The sequence below is a fragment of the Leptopilina heterotoma genome, unplaced genomic scaffold, assembly GCF_015476425.1.
Source record: "Leptopilina heterotoma isolate Lh14 unplaced genomic scaffold, ASM1547642v1 Lhet_183, whole genome shotgun sequence".
In the NCBI taxonomy this organism is placed as follows: domain Eukaryota; kingdom Metazoa; phylum Arthropoda; class Insecta; order Hymenoptera; family Figitidae; genus Leptopilina; species Leptopilina heterotoma.
Genome location: NW_025110901.1, coordinates 660,576 through 686,740, shown reverse-complemented (window position 1 = coordinate 686,740; position 26,165 = coordinate 660,576). Strand labels below are relative to the sequence as shown.

Below are 26,165 nucleotides of genomic sequence, written 5' to 3'. Positions count from 1 at the left end.
CAAGGAGAAAATTTGTACAAGTTTTTTTTACTGTTTTCATTCGCATGTGAGGAAAAAGGCAACAATCATTTTGAACTTATATTTCTCAAAGTTTTCTCCAACTTTATCAATTTTCACCAAGCAGCGCCTTCTTGAAATTGCAATAGTTTTAAGTATCAATATTTGTTCTCATTTTAACTTATTTGATTCAACAGTCACTTTAATTATAAAATTAGAAAGCTATTTTTATTTTCTATTTTTTACTTCTATTCTTCTTCAATTTTTTTTGAAAAATTTCTTTTGAAAAATTTAATTCAGTAGTTGTAAATTTTATGTGGTTTATAAATTTTTACTATTAAAAAGAAGGTATTTTTATTTTTTACTCTAATAATTGAAAAAATTGAATTTTTTGTCACCTTCTAAATATTGTCTGTCGTGAAATGAATTAAAATTTGCAGTTGAACGTTGTAAACAATTCCTTTTGTTACATGTATATGAATCTGAAATATTTTTTTATTTTATTCTTATTTGAAGTAATTAATTAATTTCCGTTTTAATTTTTTTTATATAATTTATTTTAAAACATATTTATTGGTTAATTATTTTTTTCCATAATGGAGAAAATTGAATCACCATTTTCATACGGCCTGTGAAAAGAAATTGCTGACGATTGTGTGAAACGATAATTTTGAAAATTTGATATATGATTATAACCTTTTTGCGGAATATAATCAATTTTATGATTGTTTATTGACATTTTGTTTTTTTTTCGTTATTTCTCACCGCGAATTTCTCTGTTTGCTTTATTATTTTTATTAATTATAATAGAGACATTATTTCCCCCATTGACATTTTAATTTTAATTCACTTGTAAATTTAATTAAATTTTTCGAAATGTCACAAATTAATTGAAAACTCTGACTTAATTTTGTCATTTGTCATTTGTCATTTTTCTTTTTGTCAATGCTTTCTCGCACATACATTCAACATTGTTGGCAATTTTATTAATAATTAAATCTACAAGAGTGATTAAATTATAATTAAATTTTTAATTTAATGAATTAAATAAATAATTAGATTTAAAAATAATTAAATAAATTTTATAATTTATAACGAAAATTGTCTAATAATTAAAAGATTCGTAAATGGTTTGAATAATTAATTAATAGCTTAGTTTTTTAATTATAGGGAAAAATAGATTTTTGTCCTTTCTATTATTTATTTAATCAACTTCACAAATTACAAAGTACAGAAAATAATTTTTATAATTTACTGATTGTTTAAATTTTTTTTTCTTTTTGAGATGCGTGATTGGTTACCTCCTCGAGGTGCATCTTGGAAACAATGTCATTGAAATATTTTTTATTTATTATATTTTTATTGCAAACATACGATACAAAAAAGTAGAGAAAAATAATAACAAATACTTCAAATATTAAAAAATGAATAATTAATGTTTCGATGAAATTGGCTAAACACTAATCAGTATAATCAATCAGTGTTATAAAAATATTTTTCTGTACTTGTAAAAAAAAAAAATTTTTAAATTTAAAAATAAATTTAAATTCTTGTATTCTAAAGATTATGTTAAACAATATTTCGTTGAATAGTTAAATTAAATAATTAATCTATTGAATAACAATTATTAATGCTCTTTAAATCTGAATGGAAAAAATCGGGATTTTTTTTTAATTTGGTGGGAAAAAAAAGATTTTTTTTTCTTTATACAATTATTTATTAACTTATTTACAAATTTCGTTAGGAAAATTATGGAATTACATTGCTCGCATTATAATATAATGATGGTATTTTTTTTCTTTTAGAAAAAAATTTGTCAATTCCTTTTTTGAGAGTTAGTCTTCATCGAAAGAGAAACACTTTTCGGATTTTGTATGATTTTTTTTATCGCTGTATAGTGTGGTTTTTCTAGACCAAAGAAATCATCACTCGTTTCCTTGACGTTGAATGCAACGTTGCATTTTGACAACCACTCCTTCGGGATGAATTGGCAGTCAAGGAAGTCGTCATTGTCGTTCTTGAACTATTTTGAGGAGCAGTGGTGCTAAAGCAATATTGTGGAATCGTTGGACACCATTCGACGAACCACGATACTGCTTGAGTGTTTCTGAAATGTTGAAAATTTTATTCGAATCATTAATTTTTCTTTTAATTCTTTCCATTATGTAGATTATCAATTTTTCTTTTAATTCTTTCCATTATGTAGATTATCAATAAGAAATATTTATCTAGTGAATAAAGAAAAGTCTTACCGAATATTTTTACAAAACGGAGTACTGAAAAGACAGTAAATAATGGGATTGGCCGCTGAATTCAAAGGTGCAAGACTCTGAATGAATGTGGCAACTGCTATATTTGTCTGTGTTGTAGGCACGTGACCGTAAACTTGAAGTAGATCAAAAATGATATAAGGACTCCAGCAGAGAATAAATACTGAAAGTGGAAAAAAAAAATTATTCTCGAGGTAAATTGACGCAATTTTTTTTTCTTCCTTTCCGCGGACTTTTCTTGATAGTAGGCGAAATTTTTTTTGCCGAATCTAGCAAACTTGACTATCTTTCTGACAAAAGTGGAATCTTTCCCTGGGGATAAATGAAAAAAAAAGAAAGGATTTCATTCCCTAGACATGGGTATTTCGAACCTGGCCATTTCAACCCGTTCTTCTTCTCTCTTTTCGATTTTGACGACGGTCAGATCATTTCAATTGTCACTGGTTTATATCAACCCATAAACTTGGAGTAATTTTCCAACGAGGAGGATAATATTTATAGATGTAAATATCATTGTTTTCTGACTGATTTTTGAATTGTAATCATAATCAACTATTTCTGAATTCGTGTAACTAGAGTTTGTTAAAAAAAAATGTAAAAGAATTATTAATTAATAATTACCGAATACAATGACAAAAGTCATTTTGACTGTTTTGATTTTTGCCCTTGGTATAAGTCCTCGTGATGATGCTCTTCTTATTTCACGTGTGGGTCCTTCTCGTATGACGTTCCCTTGTGACCAGATGGTTATCACAATTACCATATAACAGCCTCCGATTATAAAAGTTGGGACAATGAAAATTGTGATGCTCACTAGACTCATGTAGATTCGCCAGTATAGTGGGGATCCCAATTCGATCCAACATTGCAATTTACCCTGAAAAAGCAATTGGAGAATAAAATCTATTTCTTAAGAGATACTGTTCTTTTTTTGTTAACATTACCTGGATCAATTTCTCTTCATAGAGGAAAATCATAGGACTGCTAAAAATTATCGATAATCCCCAAGCACTGGCAATTAACATATGAGCTCTTCGCCCTGCAAGATGAATGAATTATTTTATTTAAAAAAACAGGATTTTGTGATTTTTGGTTTTATACACTGTTAGTTTAAATGTATCAAATTGCAACGAATTGATACCAAAAATGTATATCAAATTAAAAATAGATCTAAATTTTTGGTAGCAATTTGCTAATTGCTGTATTTGATACAACTTGATACATTTAAGAAAATTGAGTGGTGAAAAACATTGTAAGAAAACAATACAGAGGTGCCACAGGTCAGGGAATTCAGGGAAAAGTCAGGGAAAGTAGAATTGGTCAGGGAGTTTTAGTAAAAATACTGAAAAAAATTAAATTTTTAAAATTTATAAAAAAATTCTAAATTTTTGTGTCTTTTTTTCTTTGCCTTGAACTACAAAACCTTGAATTTTTTCTATTTTTTAATATATATTTTATTAATTATTAAAAATTAAGAATTTAGAAAAATTATTAAGAATTTAGAAGAATTTTAGTTAGAAATACTAAAAAAATTGAGTTTTTGAAGAAGTTACAAATTACTGCAGAAATTCAATTATTTTCAAAAGTAATAAAATTCTTCGCAGAAATTCAATTGTGTTGAAAAATAAAAAAAAATTCTTGTCAAAATTTCAATTATTTTTAGAAATAATAAAATTCTTCTCCGAAATTCAATTATTTTCAAAAATTTTAATAAAATTCTTGGTGAAATTTCAATTATTTTCAAAAATTGTTCTTAATTCAATAGTTTTCAATATTCTACTATTTTAATAAAATTTCCCAACAAAATTAAATTATTAATCAAACCTTTTGATAATATCTACACAAAAATTCAATTATTTTCCAAAAAAAAAATAAAAATTTCACAGGAATTCAAATTAATTAAATTCAACTGTCTTAATAAATATCAAAATTCTTTCTAGAAAATCAATTTTTTTCAATGATTTTCAATATCTACTATTTTAATAAAATTTTACGAAAAAATTCAATTCTTTAAAAAAAAACCTTAAAAATCAATATTGTTTTCAAAAATTATAATAAAATTCTTTGCCAAATTCAATTATTTTCATAAATAATAAAATTCTTTTCAGAAATTCAATTATTTTCGAAAATTAAAAAAAAATTCTCGTCGTGTATTTAAATTATTTTTATAAACAGCAAAATTCTCCTCTGAAATTCAATTATTTAAAAAAATTTTAATAAAATTGTACGCAAACATGTAATTATTTTCATAAATATTAAAAATGTCACTGGAATTCAATTATTTACAAATTGTTTTTAAAAATTTTTCGCAGTATTTCAATTATTTTTATAAATAACAATATTAATCAGGAGAATAAAATTATTTTCAAGAATAATAAAATACTTTTCATAAAATTCAATTATTTACGATAATTAAAATCAAAATTTTCGTCATGATTTCAAATTATTTTCATAAACAGCAAAATTCTTCTCTGAAATTCAATTTTTAAAAAAAATTTTAATAAAATTTTACGCAAACATTTAATTATTTTCATAAATAATAAAAATTTCCCAGGATTTCAATTATTTACAAATTTTTTTAATAAATTTCTTCTGAGTAATTCAATTATTTTTATAAATTAATAAAATTGTTCTTAGGGAATTTTATTATTTTCATAAATAATAAAAAAAACTTATCGCAGGGTTTTAATTATTTTTGATACAATTTTAATCGAATTCCTCGAAAAATTTAATTATTCTTAAAAATTTTATTAAAATTCGTCCAAAGAATTCAATTATTTAAAAATTTGTTGATAATATTCTTTATGAGAATTCAATTTTAAATTTAACAAACATTCAATTATTCAATAAATTATTTATTTTTTAATTTAAATAATTGAATTATTCTATAATTATTTTTTCAAAATTTACTTAAAAATTAATTTCCGAATAATCGAATTATTATTGTTTATGAAAATAATTGAATTCTTGCAACGAACTTTATTACATGTTTTTTTTACATAATTGAATTTTTTTTAGAAATTTTACTACTTGTAAAAATAATTGAATTCTTTTAAGAAATTTTGCTACTTGTAAAAATAATTGAATTCTTTTAAGAGATTTTGCTACTTGTATAAATAATTGAATTGTTTTAAGAAATTTTACTACTTGTAAAAATAATTGAATTTTTGTAAAGTATTTTATTAGGATTTTTGTAAATAATTAAATATTTTTGAAAAATTTTATGGTAATTTATTATTAATTAATTTCAAAATTTTGAATTTGAAATTTTTGAAAATCTTTATTTCTTTGGAAAAATAATAATGATTAAAAATTTATTTAAAAAAGAAGTTATTGATGTTTTTGAATAATTTTACAACTTAATTAAATAAATGAAAGAGAACATTTTCTTTAGCATTTAAAATTTTTTAGAGTGAATCAGAATATTCTTTAGGGTCAGGGAAAAAGTGAAAATTTTGTCTGGAAATCAGGAAAAAGTCAGGAAAAAACAAAATTAAATATTTGTGTCAACCCTGTAATAATTGTTGGTTATTAAATGCTAGGGGAAGATTTTTTTATCCTGGATTTAGAAATTGGCTACATATTGAAATTTGGAAATTATTTTAAAAAGAGAATAAATTGGGAAAAGATAAATTTGAAAAAAAAATTGTAAAAAAATTGTAAAAAAAATTTGTAAAAAATGAATGTTGAGCATAAGACGTTTATATGGTTAGAGTCAACTAATGTCCTTATGGTTGACTATAAAAAAGAATATGATGAATATATTCAGAGAGTATTTTGTAAGAATAACATCGTTGATTTAGCTGTTAAGATGTTGTGGAAGCTGAGCGATGTAACAAATGCATCTGAAGTTTTTTGCAAATGGCCCCCAGGAAAAAGACGGTCGAGTGATAAATTGCCTCTTTCGTAAAGCTTTCCTTTCATCAAATGCTAAAATGTCGCAGAAGAAAAGAAGGAGGCAAAAATATACTCAAACGACCCCCACTCAATGTTTATGTAAATATACTTTTCAACTCATGTACATTGAATTATCTAGAAGGTTAAATTTTTATATATTATATCAAATCAAGCAAAAATTAGGTTCGGCCGGCTGAAGAAAATGTCACTAAACAAAATTCACAAAAAGAAATATAATTTTTGAGGGGAAAGTATATTCATAATTCATAAAACTGAAATAAATATTTTAAAATGACAAAGAAGGAAAATAAAATATCGCAAATTATTCAATTGGATAAATAAAAATACATACGTACAGCTTCCTGTGAAGTTCATTGGTCTTGTTATGGCATCGTATCTATCGATGGAAAGGGCAACGAGAACATATGTCGAGCTATAAGTTACAATTGCTTGCATAAATCTAATTAGCTTGCAGGCTATATTTCCCGCGTACCAGGTGACTGTTGTCCTCCAAACAATATCCGTTAGGACAGATATCAAACCCACCATTAAATCTGTAACAGAAATTTTTAATATTGATGATTTTTAACAAGAGTTCTTTTCTGTAAATTTCAAAAAATTGGGTCCAAGTTCTTAAAGCAAAAAAAATTAAATTAAAATCTATTTATAGAATATTCATTAACAGTAGACTGTTAATTTTTGAATTATTTTCAAAAATTATTATTTAAATTAATATAATTAAATTAAATTAATAGAAAAGAATTTTAGTTAAAAATTCTAGAAAATAATAATTGAAAACAAATTTAAATTTTTGTGGCAACCCTGATTAAATTTCTTGAAAGAATTAAATTATTTTCAAAAATTATATATATAGAAAAATTTCATATAGATGTACACTGGGAAATTAATTATAAAACTGAAAATGAACATCCCTTTCGCTATCAACGAAATAAAGTCGTAAAATTGTCAACGTCACTTCAATTATTACGATTCCAAGGCGTAGGTTTCAAATTGCTGGAATATTGTGTTGAGTTTTACGAGCTTTCTCATTTCCTCTCGCCAAAAAATTTTCGCTAGCTTATATTATTATTATTCATATCTTGATGTAAAACATGTCTGATCAGGTTCTTTTTTTTTCCTTTAAAAAAATTCTATTTATGTTAATGAATATTAAAACAAAATAAGAGTCAATATACTGATGAATTAAATCTTGCAAATCCGTCGATTACGAAAAATGATTTTATTTTATTTTTAAACATTTTATTATTATTTACTTTTTGCTTTCTCGTGAAAACTTTAATAACTTTGCAGTGGTGTTTTTTTTTTTTTGTTTTATTATTTATTTCTTAATAAAGATGAATTCATGTACGATTTAGTTTCGAGGACAATGGAAGGCCAGATGTTCTGAGTAGAAATAATGATAGCGAATATCACACTTCAATAAAAAATCTTGGGACAATGACAATGGCTTTTACTTAGAGAGCAAGAAAATTTTTATTCCCCTGACTCTGAAAAATTACTATATGTAACATTCTACTTTTTTACTTTTGAGTCTTGATGGAAAATAATCCCTTTATTGAATATGCATTATCGATAATCTGTTTTAATTAATGACGAAAATAATTGCTAAAAAGCAAAATGATAATAATAACAACATTTAATAATAATAATAATAATAGTAATATCTAATAATAATCCATTTTCCACTTTCATCATTGGTCAATTAAGGATTTAATCACAAACTTACTTCTAATCAGAGTTCAAGAAATCTCAATGTTCCTAAAGTTAGCGTCGAAAACTTATTTGTAGTTTTTAGAGAGAAAATTTCGTAAATTGTACGATATCATTTGGAGAATTTTTGAGAAATTATAAATTATTGCAGAAATTGAATAATTTTCAAAAGTAATAAAATTCCTCGCAGAAATTCAATTATGTTCAAAAAATAAAAAAAAACTCTCGTCAAAATTTCAATTATTTTTATAAATAATAAAATTCTCGTCAAAATTTCAATTATTTTTAGAAATAATAAAATTCTCGTCAAAATTTCAATTATTTTTAGAAATAATAAAATTCTTCTCTGAAATTCAATTATTTTCAAAAATTTTAATAAAATTTCAATTATTTTTAGAAATAATAAAATTCTCGTCAAAATATAAATTATTTTTAGAAATAATAAAATTCTTCTCCGAAATTCAATTATTTTCAAAACTTTTAATAAAATTTCAATTATTTTCAAAAATTCTTCTTAATTCAATTATTTTCAATATTTTACTATTTTAATAAAATTTCCCAAAGAAATTAAATTATTGAACAAAAATTTTGATAATATCTACACAAACATTTAATTATTTTACAAAAAATAAAAATTTCACGGTAATTCAATTCAATTCGACTGTTTTATTAAATATCAAAAATCTTTCCAGAAAATTAATTATTTTAAAAAATATTTTTAAAAAATCTCGTCAAAATTTGAATTATCTTATTATAAATAGCAAAATTCTTCGCCGAAATTCAATTATATTCAGGAATTTTAATAAAATTCATTGTAAAATTCAATTATTTTCATAAATAACAATATTCATCACAAAAATTCTATTATTTTTAAATTTAATAAAATTCTTCGCAAAAATTCAATTATTTTCAAAAAATCTAAAAAAAATCTCGTCAAAATTTCAATTATCTTTATAAATAGCAAAATTCTTCGCCGAAATTCAATTATTTTCAGGAATTTTAATAAAATTCATTGCAAAATTTCAATTATTTTCAAAAATTGTTCTTAATTCAAGGATTTTTAATAAATATCAAAATTCGCTCCAGAAAATCAATTGCGTTCAAAATTTTTTTTTTAAATTCTCGTCAACATTTTAATTATCTTTATAAATAGCAAAATTCTTCACCGAAAATCAATTATATTTAGGAATTTTAATAAAATTCATTGCAAATTTCAATTATTTTCAAAAATTTTAATAAAATATATGGAAAAATTTCAATTATTTTCAAAAATTTTAATAAAATTTATGGGAAAATTTTAATATTGTTTTCAAAAATGTTTCTTAATTCAATGATTTTCAATATTCTACTATTGTAATAAAATTTCCCAAAAGAATTGAATTTCTTTCCAGAAATTCAATTATTTTCAAAATTTTTTTAAAAAAATTCTCGTCAACATTTCAATTATTTTCAGAAATTTAGAAAAAAATTCTTATCAAAATTTCAATTATTTTTAGAAATAATAAAATTCTTCTCCAAAATTCAATTATTTTCAAAAATTTTACAAAATTCTTGGTAAAATTTCAATTATTTTCAAAAATTGTTCTTAATTCAATGATTTTTAATGTCTACTATTTTAATAAAATTTTTTTAATGAATTTTATTATTTGAAATAAATTTAATTATTTTCATAAATAATAAAAATTTCACAGGAATCCAATTATTTACAAATTTTTTATAAATTTCTTCGCAATAATTCAATTATTTTCATGAATAATAACATTTTTACAGGGATTCAATTATTTTTAATACAATTTTAATCGACTTTCTCGAAAAATCTAATTATTCTTAAAAATTATATTAAAATTCGTCGAAAGAATTTAATTATTTAAAAATTTGTTTATAAAATTTTTTATTAGAATTAAATTTTAAGAAACATTCAATAATAAATTATTTTTTTTGTATTTAAATAATTGAATTCTAGTAGAATTTTCTAATAAAAATTGATTTTCATTTCATAAAAATGTATTTCAGTTAAAATTTTACATAATAATTAAATATTAAGAACATTTCAGGATAAATTTTTAGAAATAATTGAATTTGGAATTAATTTTGTTGAACAAGTTTAATTGAATTTTTTTATATTATTTGAAGTTTTTATTTTCTAATGTATATTTAATTGAAGATTTACCTCGGAATTTACGTATAATTGAAATTTGTAAAATTGAATATTGTAAACAAATGGATTTGAAAATTATCAAAGAACTTTTTCGAAAATTAATTGCTTTAAAGAAGAATTTTAGTTAAAAAATGTTTAAAAATAATAATTGAATTGAAATGATGAAAATAATTTTGATGAAGTACAATATTCTTATAATATAAAATAATAATTTTGTCAATTTGCCATCTTTAATTATTATAAAACATGAAGAAATCGATGACTCCGAGTCGAAGACTCGGAGTGATTGATTTCTTCATGTTTTATAGAATTATGATCAAATTTAATTTATATATTTAAATAATTACCTGCAAATGCAAGTTGCTTGATAAAAAAATTCATTCGCGATTTTCTTCTTTTTCCCATTAGTAAACATGCCAACACTGTTGTATTGCCAGCAACGATTATTGCAAGTAAAATCGATAGACATGTAAATTGTTCAGTCTGTAACAGAAAAATATTTTTTTTTCAATTAATTTTATTTTCATGAAAAAAAATCATTTTTAAATTGAAATGGTAAAAATATAATATAAATTACCATATAATACATTAAAAATGTGAAAACATTACAATTTACAATTTTGCGTGTTGTTGTTGTTGTTGTTGTTTTTAGTGAGAAATTTTTAAGCGCGTGTGAATCGATTTTTAACCAATATGGTAGTAAATGTCGATATTCTCCGCCTTCTCTCTTTGAGAGGTGGAGAATTCATTATAAGTCGTGTATTTGATTCGTGTAATCATATGAGAATTGAGAATTGCCAGGCCTACCGATTTGAAAGGCCTGACCGTTGCATTGCCTATAATATCGGTTGTATACACATCAATTATTTTCTATACGTCTCGATATCATGTCAAGAAGCTGTTTTAAAAAAAAATATTCGCGCAACTCTCCTGTGAAATAACCCTATAGTTACATTGTCATTGTTTTAATGATCTCTCTCTCTCTCCGTTTTACGAAAACCATTCTGAGAAATCGTTGTATTATTATACAGGGCATTATTTATTACGCTGTATAATATTACACGATTGTGTATACGTTTATTATGTATATTTTTCGCAATTTCTTCTCGCATAAGAAGAATTTTTGAGAGAAAATTTATTCCGATCTTAAATTGTTGAGTTTAATTTAATTTATTGAATGAGAAGCAATCTCTAAATTTGAATTCGTATATTTTCTATTAATTAAAGAGTGTGGATTTTTTTTAACAATTCTCTCCAGAAATTCAATTATTTTCAAAAATTTTTAAAAAAATTTTCGTCAACATTTCAATTATTTTTATAAATAGCAAAATTCGTCGTCGAAATTCAGTTACATTCAGGGATTTTTATAAAATTCATTGTAAAATTCAGTTATTTTCATAAATAACAATAATCATCTCAAGAATTCAATTATTTTCAAAAGTAATAAAATTATTCGCTGAAATTCAATTATTTTTAAAAAATCTAAAAAAAATTGTCAACATTTCAATTATTTTTATAAATGAATAGCAAAATTCTGCTACAGAATTCAAAGATTTTCAAAAATTTTAATTAAATTCTTGGTAAAATTAAATTTAAATGAATAGCAAAATTCTGCGACAGAATTCAATGATTTTCAAAAATTTTAATTAAATTCTTGGTAAAATTAAATTTTTTTAAATTTCAATTATTTTCAAAAATTGTTCTTAATTCAATGATTTTCAATATTCTAATATTTTAATAAAATCCTCCAAAAGAATTAAATTATTAAACAAAAATTTTGATAATATTCTACACGAACATTCAATTATTTTTCAAAAAAATAAAAATTTCACAGGAATTCAATTCAGTTCAACTGTCTTAATAAATATCAAAATTCTTTCTAGAAAATCAATTATTTTCAAAATTTTTTTTAAAATTGTCGTCAACATTTCAATTATCTTTATAAATAGCAAAATTCTTCGCTGAAACTCAATTATATTTAGGAATTTTAATAAAATTCATTGCAAAATTAAATTATTTTTATAAATAACAATATTCATCACAAAAATTCAATTATTTTCAAATTTAATAAAATTATTTGCAAAAATTCAATTATTTTCCAAAAATCTAAAAAAGATTCTTCTCAAAATTTCAATTATCTTTAAAATAGCAAAATTCTTCGCCGAAATTCAATTATTTTCAGAAATTTTAATAAAATAAAAATTAAATAAAATTCATTACAAAATTTAATTATTTTCATAAATAACAATATTCATTACAAAAATTCAATTATTTTCAAATTTAATAACATTCTTCGCAAAAATTCAATTATTTTTAAAAAATTCTCGTCAAAATTTCAATTATCTTTATAAATAGCAAAATTTTTCTCCGAAATTCAATTATTTTTAGAAATTTTAATAAAATTAATTGGAAAATTTAATTATTTTTATAATATTCATTACAAGAATTAAATTATTTTCATAAATTTTTAAATTACTTTCAGGGATTTAATTATTTTCATGAATAATAAAATCATTTGGAGGAAGTCATTTATTTTCATAAATAACAATATTCAGCACAAGAATTCAATTATTTTCAAAAGTAATAAAATATTCAATTATTTTCAAAAATTTTTCTTAATTCAATAATTTGTATATATATTATTTTAATAATATTTCCCAAAAGAATTCAACTATTTAAAAACAATTTTGACAAAGTTCTACATGAATATTTATTTATTTTCTAAAATAATAAAAATTTTACAGTAATTCAGTTATTAAAAATAGAACTTGCATAAATTTTTTTGAAAAAAATCAATTGTTTGAAACTTTTTTTTATAAAATTCTTCTCAATAATTGAATTATTTTCATATAAATAATAAAACTCATTGCAGTATTTCAATTATTTTTAATACAATTTTAATCAAATTCCTCGAAAAATGTAAATATTCTTAAAAATGTTATTCAAATTCGTGAAAAGAATTAAATTATTTAAAAATTTGTTTTTAATCTGAATCTGAATTTTTTGCATTCTTTTAATTAACTTAAAATATTTTCAGGACCTTAATTTTTGTCAAATAAATTCTGTGTAATTAATTTTTTTTCAAAAAACTTAATCGAAATTATTTCAAGTTTTTATTTTCTAATGTATGTTTAATTGAAGAATTTACGAATAATTAAAATTTAGTAAAATTGAATTGAAAACAAATGAATTTGAAAATTTTCAAAAGAACTTTATCAAAAAATTATTAAAAAATAATTGATTTAAAGAAGAATTTTATAAAATAGTAATTAGTAATTATTTAAAAATGAAGTTATTGGTATTTTTAAATAATTTAACAATTAAGGAAATTCGTAAATAAATGTTATAGAACATTTTGTTTACTATCTAATAGTTTTTAGAGTGAATCAGAATATTCTTTAGGGTCAGAGAGAAAGTCAAAATTTTGTATTAGGGAAAAACAAAATTAAATTTTTGTTGCAACCCTGTAAAAATTAGTAAAATTCTTAACTATTTAATTGGTAAACGATAATGAAAATTAATTATTTTTTCACTGACAAGTTATTTTTAACAGATTCAGAAGCAAAAAGTCAGTCACTGATATTTTTTCATATTATATTAAATTGATTTTTAATGATTGATTGCATGGTATTGGTTTTGGTATATTGGTAATTTGGTTGAATTAATTTTTCCATTCCACGTATACAAATGCAAATTTTTCTGCGCGTGAAATTTCGTCACCAGTTAATAAGTAGGGGGAAATTATACAAGAATAGGAGAAGAAGAAGAAGAAGATTTATTACCGCATTGTATTTTGTAACACCCCGTTTTGCGTCGTTGTAGTGTAACATCGCGATATAAATATTCTTCGGTCATTGGCATCAACTTCGGTTTACCTTATACGCCTATCATAAACAACAAGGCACTTTAATCGGTGCTTGATTATACATTTATATACAAGGAGAGATTCTAGATAGAATTTTAAAAAATGACAATATGATCTAGCCTTCAGATATCGTGGTAAATTACTATATTATAAATCACTATTACCTTTTCTTATATTATGTTGTATTTAATTTTTATAATGTGCAAGCACTAGTTCAGCTTTTCCTCTTTTCGTATTTAAATTATTTAAATTATTTAAAAGGAAAATGCATATTTTTATCGATAGGAAAGGAAATTTTCAAAAGGGGTTTTTTTCACCTATTTGTATAGATATAAGTTCGCGGTGCTCTTCAAATCAGAATTAGGGCCAGTTTCACCAACTCCGATTAAAAGTTAATGATTAAATCCTTCAACTGACTAATCATGGGCGGTTAAACTGATTTTAATCATTGATTAACTTTTAATCGGAGTTGGTGAAACTGGGCCTTAGATTTTTACTGATTCCTTCCTTAAATTAATTAGTACTCTACAAGTCTCAATTATTCAGTTTTGACTAATTCCTCTAGGGAAGAAAAAAGTTATTTTAACTTTCTTTGAAAAATTTCTTTTTTCATAGTTCGTCTTTTATGATCATCATCATCATTGTCATATTTTCTGGTGCGGTATAAAAATTTGGGATTTTGTAATATACTCATTTTATATGCGCTCACTTTTGTGATGTGCGGTCTTTCGAATATAATGTCAACGAGCATAAGAAAAGTTAGTGGTGGAATATATTATAATATAATCACATTGACAAACTTGATACACACTTCGTTTAGTACGACTAGCCATTATCTCTCTTTTTTTTCTCCTTTTTTCGCTTACACTTTTGTTTTTCAACTTTTTTTTTTTCTCTCTGGCAAGATCGCGTGTTCTCTTTCAAACTTCTTGCTTTCCACGTCAAGAATCTCGAATCTTCTATATATGTATTATAAAAGAGGTGGAAGGTAGGGTGCGCGCAAATTTAGTAGTTTAATCCAGACTTAAGAAACCGACAATATCACTACGTCAATGCGCTGGTTTAAAACGCGACGAAAAAACAAAAAAAAAAAGAAAAGGAAAATGAAAAGTTTTATTGTATCTGGCAAATGAATAAAAAATTTGTTTTTATTCCATTTTGTTGTAGAATTAAATTTTGATTCTTTGTTAATTTGAATAGTTTTTCGATATTGAATAAGAAATCGAATATTTGTAGGATTGCGAATTTTATAATAGTTTATCTACTTGTTACATGTCTTTCGAGTTTGGAAGTAAATTTATAGAGAAATGAGATTCATGGAAGAAAGATTGTTATCAAAATGTGCGGCGGGGTATGAGAGAAAAACCAGAAAGAAAATAGAGAATCAAGGAAAGTCTGCCAGACGCTTTTTCAGTTATCAGAGAAACTCAATTTAAACGGTCAAAGAATTACCTTAAAGTAATGGTGATTCATACGATTGATTAATAAAATTTTCTTATCGTAAAAATTTAATTAAATTCCCCCAAGAGAACTGAATTTTAGTAAATAAATTTTTCATTAATATTAAATTGAAATGAGTTTCATTTTTTCGACAATAAAATTAGACTCTCTCTCTTTTTTTGTATTATCTTTAGATTTCACCGAAATTTAAAAATTTGTTAATTTTTCCATTATGTGAAACTTAAAATTAATTTATTCTTTTATAAAATTTAGTGAATATTTTTACTAATCAGAATGGGGTTCAATTTTTCACTATAATTCAAAAGAGAGTCAAATTAATAGAAAACGTTTACTAATTTGAATGAGTAATTATTAATTAGTATTTAACTTATTTAAATTTACTACAGAATGTAAATGAAGGGAAAAAATTAGTAAGTTTTATTTTTTGGAAATTCGTCGAAAGTTTATAATGGACAACGTATTTAAAGTAATAAATTAGAATTTTTAATCTTCTGATGCATTAGCATTTACGATAGAATCTTTTGCGAAAGTTTCTTTTTGGGGTGTAGGAGCGCATATATACAAAAGAACAATGTGCAGATTAAGAAAAACGTCCCGAGATAAAATAGATTTAAAACAGATGACATTAGAATTTATATTGTGACTCTGGTGATGCATTATATAAAAGCGCGAGTTGGTTATGATGATAAGAGAAAAGGGCTTGGATATTCATCTTATTCTCAACACATATACTTGTGTTATTTTTCAATGTATACATTATTTTGTCTGTGAATTTTGACATTGATGAATTTTTTCATTCGAAGAGAATTTTTTACTCTTTAAAAAGTAAGAAAATATATAAATTTTCATTAATTTCTTTTTTCAATGGATCAAAAAGATCTTCTTGATTCTTTTGTAACATGTCTTTCCACTCATGCGTGTGGATTCTTCACTGTCGTTGAAGTGCTTTTTTATCTTCTTCCTGAATTTGTGAAATTTTATCTGTTGAGATTTATAATAATGTACTTTCAATAATTATATAGTATTAAATATTAAATTACAATACATAATTAAATATAACTGTTGAAAAAATTTAAAAATTTTTTTAAATATTAGAACGTAAAATACAATTATTTTCATAAATAATAAAACGCATCGGAGAATTTCAATTATTTTATTTATTTTTAATACAATTTTAATGTATTTTTAAATTTTTAATTTCTCGTCAAAATTTAAATTATCTTTATAAACAATAAAACTTTTTTCGAAATTCAATTATTTTTAAAAATTTTATTAAAATTCTTGCCAAAATTTCACAGGAATTCAATTATTTACAAAATTATTAAAAAATTTCTTCTAAACAATTCCATTATTAAAAAATATTCATAATAAATAATAAAATTTAATAAATAAGTAATAAAATTTTCACAGGAATTCAATTATTTAAAATACAAAATTTCGTAAAATTTTTGGAAAAATATCAATTATTTAAAAAAATTTTTTATAAAATTCATCGCAAGAATTCAATTATTTATACAAATAATAAAATTCTTCTCCGAAATTCAATTATTTTTATAAACTTGAATAAAATTCGTTGCAAGAATTCAATTATTTAAATGTAAATAATAAAATTCTTCACAGAAATTTAGTTATTTTTATAAACTTGAATAAAATTCTTCGCTGAAATTCAATTATTTTTGTAAACTTGAATAAGATTCGTTGCGAGAATTCAATTATTTAAATATAAATTAAAAATAATAAAATTCTTCACAGTTATTCAGTTATTTTTATAAACTTGAATAAAATTCGTTGAAAGAATTAAATTATTTTCAAAAGCAATAAAATTCTTCTCAGAAATTCAATTATGTTTAAAAATTAAAAAGAAATTCTTATAAAAATTTCAAGTATCTTTATAAATAATAAAATTCTTCTCCGAAATTCAATTATTTTAGGAAAATTTTAATTTAATTCATAAATAATAAAACTCATCGCAGGATTTTAATTATTTTTGATACAATTTTAATCGAATTCCTCGACAAAATGTAATTATTCTTAAAAATTTTATTAAAATTTGTCAAAATAATTGAATTATTTAAAAATTTGTTGATAAAATTCTTTATGAAAATTCAATTTTAACAAACATTCAATTATTCACTAAATTATTTATTTTTTAATTTAAATAATTGAATTATTCTAGAATTTTCTATCAAAAATTGATTTAAAAATTGATTACCGAATAATCGATTTATTATTTATGAAAATAATTGAATTCTTTCAACAAATTTTATTACATGTTTTTTTAAATAATTGAATTCTTTTAAGAAATTTTACTACTTGTAAAAATAATTGAATTCTGGCGAAGGATTTTATTGGGATTTTTGTAAATAATTAACTTTTTTTTGAAAAATTTTATGGTAATTTAAATTATTACAAAACATGATGAAAGCGACCACTCCGAGTCGAAGACTTAATTAATTAATAATTAATAATAATAATAATTACGGTAATAATAATTAATTTCGTTATTTAATTATACAAATCCTTGTTCTTCTTCAAGGTTCAAAAATCAAGAAAAAAATATTTTCGCAATTGACAAACTTTTTTTATGTCTTTCTATTTTCTAAAAATCAGAAAATGAAGATTCTTATAAAAATGAAAGGTTTATGAAAAGCAAGCTTTTTACGACTGGTCGTCGTTTAAATTCGAACCACACAAGTATAGATTCGGGTTACATTTGGGTTAACCAACTCACTCGAAAAATGTCCTCCATATATTCCCAAATGTTTATTCCTTCGCTTTACGAAGATCGAAACTGCAGTTTTATTCTCATTTTTTTTTTCTGTTTTGTTTTGTACTTAATACTTATATATGTCGAAGAAAATTTATGGGAACATTTTATTTATAATCTATCTTCAATTTTCATGTAATTTTAGAAAAGATTTAGGAAAACATAAAAATAAATATAGATATTTGGTTAAACTTATAATAGCGAAAGTGAACGTATTAAAATAATTGTTTTTATTTATTTTATTTATTTATGTATACAGAAGTGTGAAATAGGCTATTATTTAAAAAGCACTTAAAATTCTGTCAGAGGGACGAATAAATTTTTTGGTAAAAATTTCCATTTCATGAAGGAGAAGAAAAAAAAGGACATTTATCTGATGCATATATTTGATGTTTATATAAACCGACTATTTTATTTTATTTAAAAAAAGAAAACAAATTTATATTCTATTTGATACTTATCTGTACCTATATAGATTTAGAAGATTATTTTTTATATTAAAAAATAGAGGTGATATTTAGGAAATTAATTTTCTTAGGTATATAATATTCTCTTTGAAATAAATTTGTTGAAACAAAATTCACCCTCAACAGTTTGCGCTAAAAATAATGAATGCTTTAAATTAAACGTTATCTTAACTTTTGTAGAGCAAATATATAAAATATATATAATTTTCTACACAATGAAAATTTTCAACTTTATGTGACAAATTATTAATTAGAGTTAGTTTTATTTCTCGAAAAAAGTGATAAGAAAAGTTGTGTCTATAAATGTTTCGGATTCTTCTTTTAAATAAATTATGCCAACATTTAAACTGTAATAAATTTGTATAAATTTGAGAAAATTTTATTTTGAGATCGTTGCTCATTCATTTTTGAGAAAAGTTTTTGCTGTTTAAAATCTACAGGTTTATTAACACAAATCAGATGTCCGGGACGCTTTAATAGTGAGCGATAATTTTCCTTGATACGAGAGATTCGCGGCACGCTAACTTGTAATCCTAAATATATGTCTTCATTTCACACTTCTAACAACCCTTCATCTCAAATATATTAATCGAATATTCAGGGAAAGTCGAAATATAAAAAATTTTTAAATTGATATTTCTCTTTGATGTTTTAACTGTACGGTTGAAGGTCAGTTATTGCTTAACTATAATTGTATAATTTAATATTCTCAATATTATTAACAATAGTTGAACAATAGTTTCATATAATTCGTATTTCTTGCATTCACATCAAAATTACTAGTATTTTTTTAATCTTGTTAATATAAATATTAATTTAATTAATTAATTTAATTAATATTTAAAACAGCATATAATTTTGATATTTATTAAAAATTGACTAGTTTCCTTTCAGTACATTTTCTTTTTATTCCCTAATTCGATAATTCATTCGCTACCTAGTTTTTTCTTTCTTAAAAAAAAGAAGTTTGGAGCAATGAATTGCAGATTTCATTTGTCATCCATTATTCCATTTTATTGAGATTTAATTCGTTAAATGGGATTCTTTTCACACAGAGTAGTGAAGAAAAGGGGATCTTTTTTATTCAAAGTTTGTCTATCATTGATAATATTTGGGAAAGAGAATTTATTATGATAAAATTATATCTTGAACTGTTATCGGCTTTTTAATAGAAATTTTCTTTTTCCGAAATATTTTTTCTGCACTTTTTTTTTACCTGAGAGGAAATGGTGTAATGGAATTTTGTGTCTTGAAAGTTTCTGTCTATTTTTAGAGGATAATCTAAATCGGATGTCACTTCCGGAAAGCTCTGATTTTCAGCAGGGTCAATGTCGATAAGAACGTGAAATTCTGTCTTCTGTCTTTTAATGATTCTTTGATAGTTTTTGTGTTGAGGGAAAAAAGAAGGAAATTCAAGTATTTTCTTTTGGATTTTTTTATCTGTTAGAATTCGCGGAAAAGACAAATAAAGAAAAGAAATTAGTTTTAATTTTTAGTCAATTTTCATTTTTTTTGTAACAAACAAAATTTAATTTTTAAATTAATTTTGTTAAATAAAATTAATGGGAATTTTCGCACTTTCTGTATAGAAATAAAGGGTAGATGTTTCTTTATTCTGAAAGGAATAAGAAAATTGCTTGACATTCATTTACGGATATGAAAAATGTCGTTCGAATGACTTGAATTCTTTTAACCATACGCGTCGTCTTATGGAAGTTTAAGGGAAAGAAGCAATTAGTGAAGAAATTTTTTTGCAAATAGTCTGGGAATCTTGTACATAAAGAATTAGATGTGTAGGCACGTATTGTTTATGCGATAAAAAAAAAAAATTGTCAAAAAAAGTTTCTTGGAAAATTTCTTGACCGAACTTTATACGGCACTTTGTAGCATTCTTTGCCAAAAGGAAGTAAAGTTTCTTGTTGAAACTGCCTTAAAATCTTTATGGCACAAAATCACTTCATTCTTGCTATACACTTGTCGAACAAAAGTCGCAGTTAACAAAAAAAAAAAAAAAAAAAAAAAACTGTCAATTTATTTGTGAACTGTATTTTTGTACACTGAGTAAGGGAGTTGTTAACTTTGTGCATCGATTGTTGCGTCAAAAAAGTGGGTTTTTTCGCAGTTTATTTAGATTTTTTTTTTCATTTTATTGCACACCTAGGAAAAAATTATGTTTTAATAAAGTACTTTTGTTTTGTTATATTTTGTTTTAGTTTATTCTAAGTTTATTTAGACTAAACATTTGTTTAGTGTAAAAAATTTAAAGAAACATTTGGTTCAGTTTAATAAATTTAAAGAAACTTTTAGTTCAGTTTAATAAGTTTCTAAAAGAAAGAATTCTTCTACTTGAAGATAATATTTTTCAAGTCAAAAAAGTTCACATCAACGATTAAGAAGAAAAATATTTTTTCTGTTGAAAACAATACAATTTTTTGTTTTCTTAAATTGTTAATTAAAAAACAATTTAAAACTTTTTTTTATAGAATATAAAAATTTAAGTAGAAAAATATAGTTTTTCTTCTAAATTGTGAAATTATAAACGTTGTGAATTTTTCCAATTAAATTTTTAGTTGAATCAAACAAATGTTTGTTAATTGTATATCAATAATGCATTTATGATTCAATTAAAATTTGATTAGTTAGAAAAATTTTTTTTCTATGTGGGATAATTACATTAAAAAAATTATTTAATTCGAGTAATCAATTATACTTGGCTATTATTAAATAAATATTTACTTGAATCGAAAAATATTTACTTGAATCAAAAAATATTTACTTGAATCAAAAATATTTACTTGAATCAAAAAATATTTACTTGAATCAAATAATATTTACTTAAATCAAACAAATTTGAATCAATAACTATTTGAACCAATAATTTCAGTATTTGCTTCAAATATACTGAAATTATTGGTTCAAATAGTTATTGATTCAAATTTGTTTAATTCACTAAAATAGAATTTATTTGACACAAGTAAATATTTATTTAATAAAACACAAGTTTTTAATTTATTTGAAAAAAATTTATTCGATTCAAATAAATACGAAGTACAAAATACAGTACAAAGTACAGAGTAATTTTATAGAGTGAACTTTGTCGAGTAAAACTTTATCAGCACCAAAAAAGAAACCTGTCGCTTAAAGTCTTGGAAAGTACAAAAAAAAAAAAAATGCTGATTTTTCGCCATATAGAATATTATTTGCGCATATTTGGAAATAAAAACTATCGTAGTTTTCATCTTATTAGAAATTGCCTTTTAAGAATATTTTCTCGCATTTATGGAGATTTAGCTACTCTTCTAATGTTGAAGTTGACAAGTTGCAAAAAAAACAAGTTGTTGCTCTTCACTCTCATTAATGGAAGCATTTTTTTTCCCCACCAAGTGATGGAGAAAAAAAAATTTGTGGAGAAAAAAAAATTATTAAATTTATTTGGCTTTTGTCAAATAAATATTTACTTAAATCAAATAATTTTTTTTTTTAAATAAATTTGAACCAATAATTTCAGTATTTGAAGCAAATACAATTTAATTGATTTAAATAAATATTATTTAAAGCAAATACAATTTAATTGATTTAAATAAAAATTATTTGAAGCAAATTTATGTGATTTAAATTTTAAATAAAAATTATTTGATTCAAGTAATTATTTATTCAGATAATAGACAGTAACTGGCTATTTGAATCAAATAAATTGAAATTAGAAATTGAAATTGAAAATTATGGCTATATTTTGTCATTTAATGATAACCGTAAATTAATTAATTGTGTCCCGCTTAATGGAAAATACATTACCTGATAAAAGTAGAACGAATCAATTTCCTGTGTTGTGTTAGCACTTGTCGATGAAACATTAAGGGTTTCTAACTCGAGATAAAGTTCCTCACTTACATTATATTTTGAGTGATTCGTATTCATTGCCGTTTGATTTTGATTTAATTTTCTTCTCGTTTCTTCAAACGACATTTTTCAGTCTTTTCTTTCCTTACAGTCTCATTATCATAATTGGAATTCATTACACACTTGAAAAATGATCAATTGGCGTGAATATTATTTCAAAATTGTTATTTTTTTTGTTAATCAAATTATTTAGTATCAAAATTGTTTATTAGAATTATTTTTTATCAACATTTATTATCAGAAATTTTGTATTATCAGAATTAATTTATTATGAGAATTAAATTTTATCTAAATTAATCATTCTAAAAATTATTAGTATAAAAATTATTATTATTTGATTATTATTATTATTATTCTTAAAATTATTTAATATTAAAATTAAAATTATTAAAATTAAAATAGTAAAAAATAATTTTTTTACTATCAAAATTGTTTATCGGAATTTTTTATTGTGAGAATTATTTATTATCAAAGTGATTATCAAAATTATTTATTCTCAATAATATTTGTTACCAAAAATTATTAATATCAAAACTATTATTTAAAAATTCATAACGCGAAAATTATAATAAGTATTATGCAGATTGTCATTATTTTGTTTAATATTTAGAAGAGAATTTTTCCAAAAGAATTTTAATTTCTTTCGATATTTAATATCAACGTAATATTTTCGAAATATTTCCGAAAATTTAATATTTGTGTAAGGATATTAGTATTAAAAAGAAAAAAAATTTGTTCCATTAATATTTTAGTTTAAAATATTAATATAAAAAAATTAAAAATTGAATGAAGTTTATTTTTTATTTTTTGTATCTAAATATAAAAAAAATGGTATTCTACCATATTTGAAAGCACTGGAAATTTTTGTCAACTCATTCTTTAATTTTTCATTATAATAATATCATACGAAGTTGTACAAAAAATCGAGCTTATAGGACTTGAGAATTTAATTTGTTTTTCCATTTTATTCGCATTCTTTTCTTCTATTCTCATACTTGGGAAGATTAAAGAAAATTATTTATTTCAATTTCACATAAAAATGCTAACTTTTATATTAAAGAATTAAAAGTGTATTTGTATTAAAAGCATATTTAATAATTTTTAAAAATAATATTGTAAAAATAAAGATGGAAATTATGCATGCAAATTAATTTTAGTTGAAATTTGAATTTTTTGTAATTAATTAAAATATATGGAAATTTTTTTTTTTGCGATAAAATGTAATAAGAGGGGAAAATTTTTGAGAACATGAGAAAGAGGAGTTCTTACTCCAACCACGCGCGGATCGCGACTGAACAATTTTCCCGCTAGACTTGACGATTTTATACACCTATATGAGAATGAAAAAGTATTAAATAACAAATTTTTGCCCAAATTTTTCACGTTAAATACAAAAATATACTTTTTTTTTACAAAAATAGAATTATTTCTACTAAGAAAATTTTTTTCTCCAAATTTTTATTTTTCGAAAAGAAATATTTTTTAACAAATATTTTTTTTTCATATAATAAATAAACTACTTTTTCTCCCTGTGAAAATAATTATTTTATAATCTTTTGCCCATAAATTTAAAACAAATAGATTTACTTTGATTAAATATAAATTTGCCTTCATCGTTGAGCAAATCAGTAACTTTTTTCTCCACCAGACATTCATATCCTTCGCGTTCGGCTAATTTAATCGCAGAAGATGCCGAAAAAAGTGTTACGGAAACTGGAATTCCATACTTGCGGCTTAAGAGGTGTCTGAAAATATATATGAAACAGAAAAGATATTTTAATTTCTTCATAATAATATTTTTCACTTAAAATTTTTGTTTAAATTTATTTCATGTATTTAAAAATCGAAAAATCAATTTTTATCGTATTATATTTATGTCAAATACATTTTTACCTTGCTGACAGTAAATGACCACCAAGAGACATTCCCCGAAAATTACTACCAACACTGAGACCAAATCCAATTAAATATTTATCAGCTCTATAAATTTCACGCCAATTGGATTCAGATGCGATTTTGTCCATAAGTTTCACCATCATTGAAAGATTTTTTGTTTTAAATGTGTCCTAAAGGAAGATTTTTCCAAAAAATATTAATAAATAATAATAATAATAAATTAAAAATAAAAAATAATCATTTTGCATTCGAGTGTTTTTAATTTTAATTCACATTTAATTTATATTTGTTTAAATATATTTTTTATTTATTTTAAATTATATTCAATTAATTTGTTTAAATAAATTAAATGTAATTTAAAATTAGAAAAAACTCAAATAAAAAATAATTATTTATGAAAATGTTTACATTCAGCAAAAAAAATCTTACTTTAAATGTTGTTCTATTGTCAGTCAATTGTTTAACAGAAACAAAAAGTAAATTAACACCTGCAATTACAGGTGTTTTTTGTTCACTGGGTTCATCAACAATTGCGACTATACTCATGCCACATTTTAAAATCTCCTTCCAAAAAATTCTTATTTCTTCATACGAATCTCGAGTTTCATTAATTTCTAAAATTTATTTTTCAATTATTAATTAAAATTGTGACTTAAATGATAAGAAAATAAATTGATAATATTCAGTTAACGTAATTAAATATTTAATATGTCAAATAAAACATTTAAATATGTCGTTTAATATTTAATAACAATAATATTTAATTTAAATACTGTTTTATTAAAATTGTTTATTATTATTACTATTAAAATTATTTTCATTATTATAATTCTATTTTTTTTATTATTATCACTACTATAAATATTGTTATTGAATTATATCGTTCGTTAAAAATAATTTTAATTTGAAATAATTTAATTTTTTATTCCAAACAGTAGATTTAATTATTAATTATTAAGAAAATTAAAGATATTTTCAAATTACGTTAATTAAATATAATTAATTAATTTTTAGTGTAAAAAATTCACTTGATTTAAATAAACGATTACCTGTCTATTATGAAATAAATATTTTTTTGTATGAAATAATTTTTAAGTTAATTAAATGATTAACTCAATTAATTAATTAGTTAAATTTAATAAAGTAAAATTTTAATTAATTTCTTAATTACTTGATTACTCACTAAAATTAGAAAAAAATTCTTCATCTCTGATAAAGTCGGTGCACATATGATCAATAACAGCATCAAACATGTCATCAGAAATTTCTTGAATTCGAAATTTTACACATTTCCCATTAATTGTTCCATTAACAATATTCCAAATATTTATTGGACCTGGAGGTCGACGAAAATTGCAATAATATTGAAAATTTTTTTGATCCATAATTATTTTTTTTTTCGAACAAAATAATAATAATGAAGAATGACAAACGAGAACTACAAAGTGACTGGCATTTTTTTTTACATACTTTAAAAAAAAGTTCCTTCAATTTTTAAGCGATAAATAAATTTTGTCATTTACATCAGTTTGTTTTAATTTTTCATTATTGAAGCTTATTCGAAATTGAAAATTGAAATTTATTCTCAACGGAAATTTATTTAATCTTTTAAATATTTTTTACAAGTGAAAAAAAATTTCCTTTTTTTTGTGTAGGAAAAGTTTCATTTTTTAAAGATTTTTCTTTTTCAAGTGAATGCAATAAGACAATTTCCTTTTTTTGTATGTGGAAAATTTTATTTTTTCTAAATTTTTTT

The 26,165-nt window shown here is 22.3% G+C and overlaps 2 protein-coding genes across 3 annotated transcripts; both read right to left on the bottom strand.

The window, feature by feature from the left end:
• Positions 1–1,741: 1,741 nt before the first annotated feature.
• On the bottom strand, positions 1,742–23,797 carry LOC122500303 (cardioacceleratory peptide receptor-like). 2 transcript variants are annotated; one of them, XM_043609173.1, is made up of 8 exons: positions 23,783–23,797; positions 22,409–22,635; positions 10,401–10,536; positions 6,521–6,718; positions 3,212–3,306; positions 2,889–3,144; positions 2,250–2,430; positions 1,742–2,104 (listed from the first exon to the last, which is right to left on the bottom strand). In XM_043609173.1, exons 2-8 carry the CDS (start codon positions 22,577–22,579, stop codon positions 1,906–1,908), a joined length of 1,236 nt encoding a protein of 411 aa, XP_043465108.1. In that variant the 5' UTR covers positions 22,580–22,635; positions 23,783–23,797; the 3' UTR covers positions 1,742–1,905. The 2 variants fall into 2 exon arrangements, with proteins under 2 accessions (XP_043465108.1, XP_043465107.1); XM_043609172.1 differs by lacking the exon at positions 23,783–23,797 and adding an exon at positions 23,354–23,609.
• Positions 23,798–24,044: 247 nt separating this feature from the next.
• LOC122500302 lies at positions 24,045–25,884 on the bottom strand. Its single transcript, XM_043609171.1, has 4 exons — positions 25,593–25,884; positions 24,839–25,023; positions 24,407–24,579; positions 24,045–24,258 (listed from the first exon to the last, which is right to left on the bottom strand). Exons 1-4 carry the CDS (start codon positions 25,792–25,794, stop codon positions 24,060–24,062), a joined length of 759 nt encoding a protein of 252 aa, XP_043465106.1. The 5' UTR covers positions 25,795–25,884; the 3' UTR covers positions 24,045–24,059.
• Between the last annotated feature and the right edge of the window lie 281 nt (positions 25,885–26,165).